The following is a 12,866-nucleotide window of genomic DNA, read 5'->3' on the forward strand; positions in this document are numbered from 1 at the left end:
ATCGATTAAAGAATTTATTTGTGCCATTTTGAGGCAACATTGGGGGGGAAATCTCTCACCCAAAAAAAAGAGGCACAAAATGGCGACCTCCTGTGGCCACCTCCGTTTCCACAGGCTGATAAATTCCTTAAATGGCGCTTGGACGCCGTCTTCTGGCCTTCTGGTGGCTTTTGGGTGCAACACGAGGTCCCCAGACCAAACAAGTACAGCAAAATACATTGACGTGATGGAAGGACCGCTACAATGCATCTTTTTTATGGTCAGGGGCGGTCCTTTAGTGACGTCACGTACGGACTCGTCACCAACTCAAAAACAAGACTTCCTGAATATTCAGAGTGAGTCTTAAAATGTAAAATATAGCTATATGCGGTGGAATCTTTGTAAAATACGCTCAGTAGAAGTCATTTGAAGCCATTTTACAAATTATGGACACAACTTGTCCGGAGACGTCGGTTGTCAGTATTAGTTGCTGTCTTTCTCATCTGGAGTCTCCCTGGAAGGTGTCACATCCAATATAAAAAAAGTGTGTGTAAGGGGGAAAATACTGCAGTATGTTTGTGGTGAATGTGCTTGTGGTCAGCCTCCGTGTCTGCAATTGACCACCATCTTATTTTTTTACACTTTACTGCTCCAAAGAGATGTTGGGAACAAAATGTAGGAGATAGACCACAGTAGGTAGTACACACAAGGGGGGAGGAAGAACGAGCAGAACAGCATGACCACTCCTAAAAAGGGGAAATGAAAAGCGGGGGGATAGAATTTAGTTTAAGAGAAGAAAATGTGTAGGCAGTCAAATGAAGACAAAAGAAATGCTGATGGTGCTTTTTATTTTATATTCCATTTTTTTTCATTTTTAATACAGTGCAGTAATGAAATTGCACATTTGTATGTTAATGAGCTTCTTTATTCTTACTGCAGTACTTTTTTTATTTCCTTTGTGAGCAACACAATAAAAAAAGATTGTGATATTCGCAGCGCTCCATTCTTCCAATCTGCCAATTTATGAAAATTAAACCTTATAATAAGCACTATTTTCATAATGCACACCAACCACGGCTGGCGGAGTGATCTTCGGCGGAAGCACACGACCGAACAGCACCAGAGGTTAAGTTACCAACAGTCCTCATGGAAGGTGACTCTCCTTCCATAAGCCATCAACGACCATCAAAAAGGTAAATACAACTTTATTTTACAGCACAGTTTATTTCTTTAATTACAGTCCTCATGTAATGCGCCTCTTTCCAAACATCAATTCCCTTTGACCTTCGACCTCCAACGCCATTCCATCAAGCCATAAATGACCATCACAAATGTAAATAAAGTGACTTTATGGTACAATGCAGTGTATTTCTTTCATTACAATACAATAGCACATTTATTATACATAGAATAAGGTATGTTGTGTGTAGTTTTAAGGCTTATTTAGTTGAAAAGTATATTTTATGGAAACCCGGGAACGGATTATTTCCATTTTAATGGTTTCCTATGGGGAATCTTTTTTGGAGATAGACACTTTTCGCCTTACACACTCTGTCTGGGAACCAATTAAGTTCGTAAGTTGAGGTGTCACTGTAATTTCAATATTCAATAAAAATTGAACAAAGGAGAAAAATGCAATGTTCAACAGGTGGAACGTTACGTCATGGAAGTGAAAACATATTGGCAATTGGAACTGATCTGTTGCTATTGTTTGCCCCTTTTTTTAAGTATGGGATGGTTAAGGTTTAAGATATATCGAGGAAAATGTTTCTTTAGCCGTCATCTGTAGTTCTTTGAAGGTGTCAGACATTTCGCTCCTCATCCGAAGAGCTTCATCAGCGAATTAAAGTTGTGCTTGTAACGCTGGCCCTAAATCCCTAATGGACAGATGTGGCAGTGGGAGTGCTAGACCTATGCTGATAAGTCCCTGCTCTAAGTAGGTAGGGGCAGCAGTGGACCACTCGCTGAAACCAATCTAATTACCTCTATAGTTCTATCCCTGGCTCTGGTTCCACCTCATTAGCCAATCTGGTTACCTCTCCAATCAGGTGACCTCTATTGTTCTATCCCTGGCCCTGGTTTCACCTCATTAGCCAATCTGATTACCTGTAGTGTTGTATCACTTTTATCACTTATCACACTTTGTTTTATCACTCAAATTGCATAGAAACATAATTTTGGTTTGCAATGAGAAAATCAAAGCCTTACCTCCAGCATAGACGACTTTCTTCCAGGCCTGCGACTCCAGCACTCGGTCGTGAGGGTAGAAAGTGTGACTAATCATGAATAGAATCATGGCCACAGCGATGACTCGTAGCACGGCCGTGTTATTGCCCGACAGCAATGAGGCACTGGCTAGCACGCCCGATGAGTAGATGCAGGGCAGTCCGCGATACATGAATGGGATTCCTGAAGGCAGAGATGAGAAATTCTTGAGTTTAGAGGTTCTCTGTAGGGGCCATATTTTTTATTGTTTCTAATGAATTGTCTTGCTGTAACATTAAAAAAAGCATCCAAGTACAAAACTTTACTTACAAAAATTACTCCTCCTTATCGTAGCTATAGTATACTGAAAAGCTCTGATATTAATGTGACATAGCACATGACTGTTAGAACCGGTCACTTAACTTGTGAATCACTTTACATACAACTTTATTCTCATGGAAAATAGATAAGTTTTAAATATATCAAGTGGCGCTACAATCAAACCCTCAACTTTGCTTTACTCTGTTAACTCATTGACTGCCAGACGTGTAAAAATGTGTCCACTCCAGTGCCAGGGTTTTTGTCATTGTCACTTGAATTACAGGACCCACAGAATATTGAGGTTTAGGACTACATAAACATTCAATACTGCGTTAGAAATCTTTTACTCTCTTCTTTCATCGGAAAAAAAAAGTTAATTCCTATATTATATGGGTCTGGGGTTATATGAGCTCGAAATGAGGGCGGCTGTCCAAAATACAATGCAATATATAGTACATATTGGTTTGTATAGCACTTTAACAACAGCTGAAGCTGTAACCAATAGCTAACATGGAAAAAAGGGAAATGAGGAAAAACAGTACCAGAGGACATGGCCAGCGCTTTATCAACACCCAAGCATGAAAAAACAAAACCAGAACGAATTTGGGAATGGCCCTTGACTCCATATTTTTAATTCTTTTATGAATTTGTGAATGGCAGTGAATGAGTTCAGCTCCTTTCTAATGCGATGCGAATCCTGAGAACTTTCTCATCTTCAACACTTGGCCCTCAATACATCGGGCATCTATTTCGTGCTTATTGAAACACAGAAAGAGCTCATCTGCGCACGTTGGGAAGCCAGCTTCTGTTTTAGAAACTCACCGGTCGAGAAGAAACAGAGGCGAACAAAAACTGAGAGGATGTAACACATGCAGAGGATGCGATCCAACAGGTCAGGCGTTCTCAGCAGCAGGGATGTGGCGATCCCAAATGTTGTGAAATCTGCAAAATCATCCAGCTTTGCACCTTGACAAAGAAAAAGGGACAAGACAAGACGAGTTTAATTAAATAATTGTTGGCATTGTCATCTTCAATGTGGGAATGTCAGCGTCAGCGGCCATTCAGCAAACAACATTCTCCACTGCCTTGTCCCTTGATCGCTGAGGAGGACGTGCTTTTGACCACACAAGGAAGAGGTGAGTCGGGCCACGGCTGTATTGAGCGAGGTGGCATTCTGAAGCGCGGGGTCAACCATTTTAGCAATTTCAGATATGCACAGAAACCAAAGCAATGGGATCACATGAACAATTGAGGCCATCCAGTGGAATTAGTCGACCTAATCACAAAGTTCATTTGACATAATACATGAGAGGGCAAAACAACATTCACCTGCAAAGTCATGCAGAAAACACGGCACGGACACAAAGGCCCCTAATATGTGCAGCCAACAATAGATGATGCACCTCAGAGCTATTTTGGGCTTTTAGGGTGGGAAAAATGCAGTTATCGTGACTCGTGAGATGATGAAAGAAGTGCTGAGCTTTTCAAATGAAAAAACTGAATGAAAACTCAAAGGCTTTACAGGCTATATTCTCCCATGTATGAAAGTCAAAATTTGAGAAACATTTTGTGGTCAGGTGCTTTTCAGAAATATCACAAAAGCTGAATGAAACCTAATAAAAATATAATGAAAGCTGAATTAAACATAATAAAAATGTTCACCTATATGCAGGTACTTAACATTTGGTATTTAACTCATTCATTGCCAGACCTGCAAAAATGTGTCCATTACAGTGCCAGGGTTTTTGTCATTGTCACTCAAATTCCAGGACCCACAGAATATTTAGGACTGTGTAAACATTCAATATGACATTAGAAACCTTTGACTCTCTTCTTTCATCAGAAAAAAAACAGTTAATTCCTACGTCTTATGGGTCTGGAGTTATATGTTGAAATGAGGGTGGCTGTCCAAAGTCCAATGCTATATATACATATTGGTTTATATAGCGGTTTAACAACAGCTGAAGCTGGAACATGGCTAACATGGAAAACAGGGAAATGCTGCCCCCTTGTGGATAGGAAAAAATTAGTCAGAGCCAGAGGCCAGCACTTTATCGGCACCCAAATGAGAAAAAACAAAACTCGACAAAATTCGGGAATGGCGCTCTGTCATATTTTCAGTTCCCGAATACATTCATGAATGGGAGTGAATGAATTAACATAAGCAATTCTAAGCTACAAACAACTTCCTGCTCTAAGATCAGAATCAGAATCAGAATCAGAATCAGAATCAGAATCATCTTTATTGCCAAGTATGTAGAACACACAAGGAATATATATATATATATTGCATTATTTAACAGCAATACACATCTTTTCTCACATCTGTGTTTGCCTTCCAGACTTTGTTTTGCCAAACTGAAAAGTCCAGCAAAGCACTGAGCAGAGGTCACTTCACTCATTTAAGTTGATATTTGGCAGGCGATCGACCACAACACTCTACTTACCGAGAGCCGAACAGGTACCAAGTCTCCTGGCAACAGCTCCATCTGCCAAATCCAGCAGGTAGCCAATCAGAATTAACCAACATGCTGTATGATGGTGCCTAAACAAAAAAAATGTTATTTGATGGGAGTAACATGCATGAGGATATGCAAATGAGGATGCCAAGAAAGGGCACAGCTATTAATGTCTGTTCTTATTATACTGTATTTGGCTGTTTCTATATTTGGAGTAGCACTACCGGTACATCATAGCATTTACTGTATTTTTTGGAGTATAAGGCGCACCGGAGTATAAGGCGCACCCCAAATGAATGGTTTATTTTTATTTTCCATTTACGTAAGGCACACGGGAGTATCTTCAATGAATGAAATTTTTTTTCCAATTATATAAATGAGTTTTCCGAATATAAGGCACACCCCATTTATAAGGTGCTACAGTAGATGCTGGGGTTACTACTTCTTCTACAGGGGGAAATGGAGTCAGTGGCTGCTGACAGTAATTGCGAGACCTGCCGTGGCTCAATATTACTTCACATGTAGTATAAGGCACACCTGCATATAAGGCGCAGGATCATCTTTTGAAGAAAATCAAGGCTTTTGGGTGCGCCTTATACACCAGAAAATACGGTCCATTTCAGCATAGGCGGGCAATGCATTCTGGGTGATTCCATTACGTGTCCCGTAGCTGCGCTTGTGCAGTCTGGACGACTTTGCCAACATATCAGGAAATACGTATGTATCTAATTAAGTGTCTTACACACGAATTGTGGGTGTTAGTGTGATTGTTTATTGTTAGGTAATAGTGATGGGAATTCCGGCTCTTTTCAAGTTCTTTTGGCTCGGCTCCCAAATGGCTCCTCAGTTTGTTCGTTTTTTTGTTACTTAAATTAATTAACTACCAAAAATCATGTAAAATTATGTGACAAACGAATTACTCATGTAGAAAATACATTATATCAAATATTTTTATTAATATGGCTTGATTTATATATGCACTGAGAGCATCCAGTAACCTTCACCTTCCCTGTGGTTACTCTGGTCTGATGATCAGCTGTCACTAATTTGCTTTTCATATTAATAATGATATCATACCAACTAGTAAAAAATGTAACAATTGAATAATAACAGCATGCTGTGATCCCATTGTCCACCTGTCTACCCTAACGCCCCCCCTCCCCCCTTATCCTCACTGCTGCGTCTGTAATTCTCCCCTCCCTCCTCTACCATGGATATCGACCAATCAAGCGCGGCTTTAACCAAAGACTCGGGCGGGGAATAGAGGACAAATAAAAAATAAAAATAAATAGGACAAAAAACGTCGGCTCCCATTTCCTGCTCCTTATTAGGAACTGGCTCTTTGTTCACTTCACATATCCGGCTCTCGGAACCGGCTCGTTCGCGAACGACACATCACTATTAGGTAATGTTGAACATTTGGGCCATTATTCAAAATGGGACGTGTTTGGCACAAAGACAACAATACTCATCCCCGAAATAACACGGTATTTTTCAATGAGTAGAAATGCATGGACTCACCCATCAAGACTGCTGAGGATGGAGGAGATACCCATGACCATGTTGGCAACTGACAGGGCATTAGCAGCATTTCTACGAGCAAATTCCTTGATCTGGAGTCCCGTGGCCTGATCACTCAGAAACAACTTGTTGGTGCATTGGAAGAGACCTGCGACCATATTACAGCGGCAGTTAGTAGCCATCCCGGTGAAGCGATGTGCCAGACTAAAGCTAGAACCCTACCCACCCCACAACCGTGGAGGTTGACCTGAATGTGCCGAAACGTCTACCATTCGTCCCAGCCTGACTCAAATCTCAGCTGTGAGAAGCAAAAACTGGATACTAAACGACCTGTCGGTAAAAAAGAGTCTGCTATCGGATGTAAAAGCATCACTTGTTTTTTGGGCGGACAACGACAATACAAAGCATGCGCCCATTTACACAATTTGTGTCCTCCACCCACACAATCTAAATTTTGTTTACAATTACAATTACTGGGCAACAGTACATTTTAATCAGAGACCCTAAAGTTGTATTTTCACCCTTATTTCCAAAACCTCTTTCGCACATCAGGTTTTCATTTTTTTGGTTTGAACTTTGAAGTTTGCTCGGCATGGATTTTACCATGTCTTGTGAATTTACAGAGTAATATTTCAGATTTTTTTTTTTATATCTTGTTGAACCTAAGTCTTAATTCTGAAAAAAATATATTGTTACTATACAGTGAGACCTCAACTTACAAACACCTCAACTTACAAACTTTTTGTCTTACAAACGTCAAATGTATGAAAATTAAACCTTATAATAAGCACTATTTTCATAATACACACCCACCACGGCTGGCGGAGTGATTTTCGGCGGAAGCACACGACCGAACAGCACCAGAGGTTAAGTTACCAACAGTCCTTATGGAAGGTGATTCTCCTTCTATAAGCCATCAACGACCATCAAAAAGGTAAATAAAACTTTATTTTACAGCACAGTTTATTTCTTTAATTACAGTCGTCATGTAATGCGCCTCTCTTTCCAAACAGCAATTCCCTTTGACCTTCGACCTCCAACGCCATTCCATCAAGCCATAAATGACTATCACAAATGTAAATAAAGTGACTTTATGATAAGATGCAGTGTATTTCATTCACTACAATACAATAGCACATTTATTATACATAGAATATGGTATGTTGTGTGTAGTTTTAAGGCTTATTTAGTAGAAAAGTATATTTTATGGAAACCCAGGAACGGATTATTCCCATTTTAATGGTTCCCTATGGGAATTTTTTTTTGAGATACACACTTTTCACCTTACACACTCTGTCTGGGAACCAATTAAGTTCGTAAATTGAGGTCTCACTGTATATTACTATTATGTTGTTATATATGACTGCTACATATCAGCTGTTGTTAAAGTGCTATATAAATCAATATGTATTGTCTTGTATATTGAATATTATATCATTACAAACATCTGATGTGTTAGCAAAAAGAAGCACTGGCAGATTCAGAATCAGTTTAAAAAATAATTGCACAAATTAATCTGCATCTCTGGGCATGGAAAAAAGGGAAATGCTGCCCCCTTGTGGAAGGGAAAAAACATTACCAGAGGCCATGGCCAGCGCTTTATCGGTATCCAAGAAAACAACTAAACCTAAACTAATTAGGGAATGGCGCTCTATGTCATATTTTCAATTCCCAAAATAAATCTGTGAATGGCAGTTAAGGGCTTTCGAGGATCGGACTTGGGCAACCCTGGTCAAAGGGGTCACAAGGGTTGCTGGAGCTCATCCCAGCTGTCTTTGGGTGAGAGGCAGTGTCCACCCTAAAATGGTCTCTAGCCAATGGCAGGACACAAATACAACACACAAGCATAATAATAATAATAATAATAATATAATACATTTAATTTATAAGCGCCTTTCAAAACTCTCAAGGACACTCACGCATATACTGTACACTGTACAGACAATTTAGAGCACATGCGTCAAAGTCAAGGCCCACGGGCCAAATCTAGTCCACCACATCATTTTATTCGGCCCGCGAAAGCAAGTCAAACTTGTGAAATTCCATGATGCTTGCTAAAGTCTGAACCAAAATTTCAAATTGTAAAATGTAAACCACAATAAGTCATTATTTTTGACTTGAAATTTGAGTTATTACTAGCTTATAAATTAAAAACTATTCATGACTTTGTTGTGTGCTCCAGACGTAAAATGTGGAGGGGATTAAACATTCTAACGGCTTTCCCCAATTCATAACGGCCCCTGTGAGGAAACCGCAACTACAATGTGGCTCACTCGTTTGTGGAATGTGGAGTACTCATACAAAACCCAAACAGGCACAAGAGCATCCAAACTCTGCAACAGAAAGCCGCAGCCCAGAACCTTTGCAAGAGAGGTTGATATACTATAAGCACTTGTTCAGTTGTTCATTTTGCTGCCACATGATCAATTAAAGTGCCTTTTTTTCTGTCAGTATATACACACACACGCACGCATTCGCAAAGAAAAACAGGCAGTGCTTACGAACAATGGACATTTGGGTAAGGACGTACATTCACTATTGGCTACAGTGAGAGTGTGAATGAATCGCCACAACTGCATTGACACGTGCCAGACGTGAGATCAATTTGTCTGCTCGCACCAATCAAGAATGGTGACCTAGCACAATGTGGCAGCAGCTAATGGGATCAGTCTATTGACAAGGGCCACCCAAGCATCGATTTGAAAGTATAAAAAAAAGCGTTGTTCGAGATTACAGTTTTACAGAACATACATTACACTCAAATAGACGATGTTTACTTTTGGCTTCATTTACAAGTTCTCTTGTGTTACAGTGGCACTCAATTCTGCAATACGGATTCGAAGAGCTAAATACACAACACATACTTTGCAGTCATTAACTCATTCACTACCAGACTTGTGCTAAAATGTGTCCACGCCAGTGCCAGGGTTTTTGTCATTGTAATTCAAATTCCAGGACCCACAGAATATTGAGTTTTAGGACAGCATACACAGTCATTGCAGCATAAGAAACCTTACACTATTTTCTTTCATCAGAAAAAAATAGTAAATTCCTAAATTATATGGTTCTGGAGTTATCAGAGCTTGAAATGGGGGCGGCTCTCCAAAATACAATGTAATACAGACGCTCTCCAATTTACGAACGAGATATGTTCCGAACGGTCATTTGTAAGGTGAATTCGTTCGTAAATTGATTTAGTCCTATATTTTGTATGGAATGTATATTTAAGGCTTATATAAATATGTTTAAGGCTTGTATATGTAACCTGTATTGGTTTGTACTGAAAAAAAAACATTTAATAAAATATACTTAATACTTATAAAAATGTGTACATGTACAACTGGAGAGAATACTTCATATATTACGACAAAAATGTTTATATGTGCCGTTGTTCGTAACTCGAATGTTTGTAAGTAGGGGAGTATCTGTACACATATACTGTATTGGTTTATATAGTGCTTTAATAACAGCTGAAGCTAAAACAAAGGGCTAACATGGAAAAAAAGGGAAATGCTGCCCCCTTGTGGAAAAGAAGAAACATTGCCAAAGGCCATGGCTAGCGCTTTATTGGCACCCAAGCAGGAAAAAAGAAAACCCGAACAAATGTGGGGTACGGCACTCTACGTCATACTCTCTACGTTCAATTCCCGATTAAATTCGTGAATGGCAGTGAATGAGTTAACAGAGTCAGTGAGATGCAATGACAGCTGTCACCAGTTTCTCTCATGTCGTGGTACCGTCCAAGACAGTGTGCTCAGATTATGACTTCAACAGTTGCAATATAAATTTAAATAATGCATTGTAGCAGCCCGTATAGCAAATTTCACCCTGAACTTCCTGTGATTCCATAGGCAGGGCAGTTCAAGAGACTCTTCATCTGAAAGAAAACAGCGGATAAGACAAGAGCAGAGAGCCACGAACAACTTTTTCACTGGAAGAAAGCTTTTACTGAAGTGAAACGTCTAATTCTGCATGACACCTGAATATACTTTTAGGAACACTGGCTTGTGTGTATCACAAAAGACAAAACATGCAGCTTGTCTTATAAGAGTTGTTGTCGTTGGGATGACAATATATCGCTGGAAATGAAACGCATAAAGATTTAGCCCATTTCAAGCAGCTCGCTACATCTGAATTGCCAATGGATGTATAATGGCAAGTTCCATGTTACATAAGACATGTTACCTATGAACTCATTCACTGCCATTCACAAATTGATTTGGGAATTGAAAGTATGACGTAGAGCGCCATGCCCGAATTTGTTCGCTTATTTTTTTTATGCTTGGGTGCCGATAAAGCGCTGGCCATGGCCTTTGGCCATGTTTTTTCTTTTCTACAAGGTGGCAGCATTTCCCTTTTTTCTATGTTAGTGCTTTGTTCTAGCTTCAGCTGTTGTTAATCAGAATCAGAATCCTCTTTATTGCCAAGTATGTAGAACACACAAGGAAGTTGTCTCCGGTAGAACACGCTGCACTAGTATCAACATAAAAAAAACTGCGTCACTATACAGTTCTATTTGGGTTACTGTTTAGAAAGTTAATGGCTTGGGGGACGAAGCTGTTTAAATGTCTGCTGATTTGGTGCGTATGGATCGGTAGCGCCTGACCGAGGGGAGTAGCTGGAAGGGGTGGTGGGCAGGGTGCGGAGGGTCCAGTAGGATTTTCCGCAACCTTGTTTGGGTTCTTGCACTGTGCAAGTCCTCGAGAGTGGGTCGGGCGGTGCCAATGATTTTTTTCCGCCGTCCTAACTTTCGGATTTTGCGCTATATAAACCAATATGTATGTATTGCATTGTATTTCGTACACCCGCCCTCAACTCGAGATTCATATAATTTAGGAATTAACTCTTTTTTTCGATGAAAGAAGAGAGTCTAAGGCAGGGGTGTCAAAGTCATTTTTTGCCGCGGGCCACATTGTAGTTATGGTTTCCTCTCGAGTTCCGTTATGAATTTGGGGAACCCATTAGAATGTTTAAATCCCTTCAAATATTACATATAGAGCACACAGCAAATTAATGAATAACACGTTTTCAAATCTGAAGTCAAGAATAATGACTTTTATTGTGGTTGACATCCAAAAATATGAAATTTTGGCTCAGATTTTAGCAATCATCATGGAATTTAACAAGTTTGATTTGCTTTCGCGGGCCGAAAAAAATGATGTGGCGGGCCGGATTTGGCCCGCGGGCCTTGACTTTGACACCTGTGGTCTAAGGTTTCTAACGCTGTATTGAATGTTTATGTGGTCTTAAAACTCAATATTCTGTGAGTGCTGGAATTCAAGTGACAATTACAAAAACCCTGGAGTGGACACAATTTTGCATGTCTGGCAGTGAATGAGTTAACGATTGAAAGACTTAATGAGAGGACAGAAAAACAACAGGAATTGAAAAATAAAGCAAGACAAGACATACATTTGAGCGCTAAAATGACGGCAATGCACGTGGGCTATACGATGTGAATACAGTGATGATTTAAGAAAACGTCATCCCATTTATTCAGTGCAACCTTAAACTAATCCCCAGTTTGCCCAGATGAGTACAGTAATTCAAATTAAATCGATGGACCTACCGGAGGATGGTGTCAGCAGGATCATGACTGGCTCTGAATAACAACGGCTGAAAGACAATGTGACAATGTATGTGAAAAAAAGCATCAAATCAGAATCAGAAAGCCTTTCAACATCCCACAGTGTTGAAATTTGCAATCTATAACAGCAAAATTGAAATGGAGTGTGGCATAGAGACAAAGTATTGCATTTACAAAAAAATGAAGACTGAAATGTACAAATATTTCACGTTTCAAACTTTTTTCTCCCCCAGGCCCAAACTGTTGCTTTAGTTATCATTTCCAAAACATGATCAAAAACATGCACTGCTTTTTTTTCAAATGTCTCTCCTAATATTTGGCACCTGTTGGTGCAGCACTGCATCATCAGGACCAATAATCTCATCCATACATTTCGTGCCAAATTCCCAGAAATGCAATCATATAAATGATCTAATGCAGGGAGGCTCTGTTGCAAATGTCACAAACAATACTGTTTCACTTTAAATGTGTCAATTTGTGAGACTATGAGTTGATCATTTTACATATGCCACCTTACCTGGAGGGAACCCCAAACAGGAGATAGAATATACAAATTCAACAATCGGTGTAGATTAAACACGCCCCCAAACTGCGCGCCCTTTCTTTCCAACTGCTGCACTGTATTTCTCGTTTTTTTTTTCTCTTCCTATTCTCGTCACTCTCTGTCAGCAGCATCAACAACACGTTTACCTGTCAACGTCGCAGGAGGGTCACCGACGCAGCCTTTTAAAGCGCAAGGTGCAAAGCGCTGGAATCTTCCACCGGATGTGACGCAGTCCATGCTTCGACCAGTT

The 12,866-nt window shown here is 39.9% G+C and overlaps 1 protein-coding gene across 3 annotated transcripts; it reads right to left on the reverse strand.

The window, feature by feature from the left end:
• tmem269 (transmembrane protein 269) lies at positions 1 to 12,756 on the reverse strand. Of its 3 annotated transcripts, XM_088994011.1 has the most exons (7): positions 12,590 to 12,756; positions 12,055 to 12,101; positions 6,486 to 6,633; positions 4,953 to 5,050; positions 3,328 to 3,471; positions 2,188 to 2,388; positions 1 to 725 (listed from the first exon to the last, which is right to left on the reverse strand). In XM_088994011.1, exons 2-7 carry the CDS (start codon positions 12,077 to 12,079, stop codon positions 616 to 618), a joined length of 726 nt encoding a protein of 241 aa, XP_088850137.1. In that variant the 5' UTR covers positions 12,080 to 12,101; positions 12,590 to 12,756; the 3' UTR covers positions 1 to 615. The 3 variants fall into 3 exon arrangements, with proteins under 3 accessions (XP_088850137.1, XP_088850124.1, XP_088850132.1); XM_088993998.1 differs by lacking the exons at positions 12,055 to 12,101; positions 12,590 to 12,756 and adding an exon at positions 6,712 to 8,349; XM_088994006.1 differs by lacking the exons at positions 12,055 to 12,101; positions 12,590 to 12,756 and having other exon boundaries at positions 6,486 to 6,698.
• Positions 12,757 to 12,866: the final 110 nt, after the last annotated feature.

The sequence above is a fragment of the Hippocampus bargibanti genome, linkage group LG01, assembly GCF_051943395.1.
Source record: "Hippocampus bargibanti isolate YZ-2025 linkage group LG01, ASM5194339v1, whole genome shotgun sequence".
Taxonomy (NCBI): Eukaryota; Metazoa; Chordata; class Actinopteri; order Syngnathiformes; family Syngnathidae; genus Hippocampus; species Hippocampus bargibanti.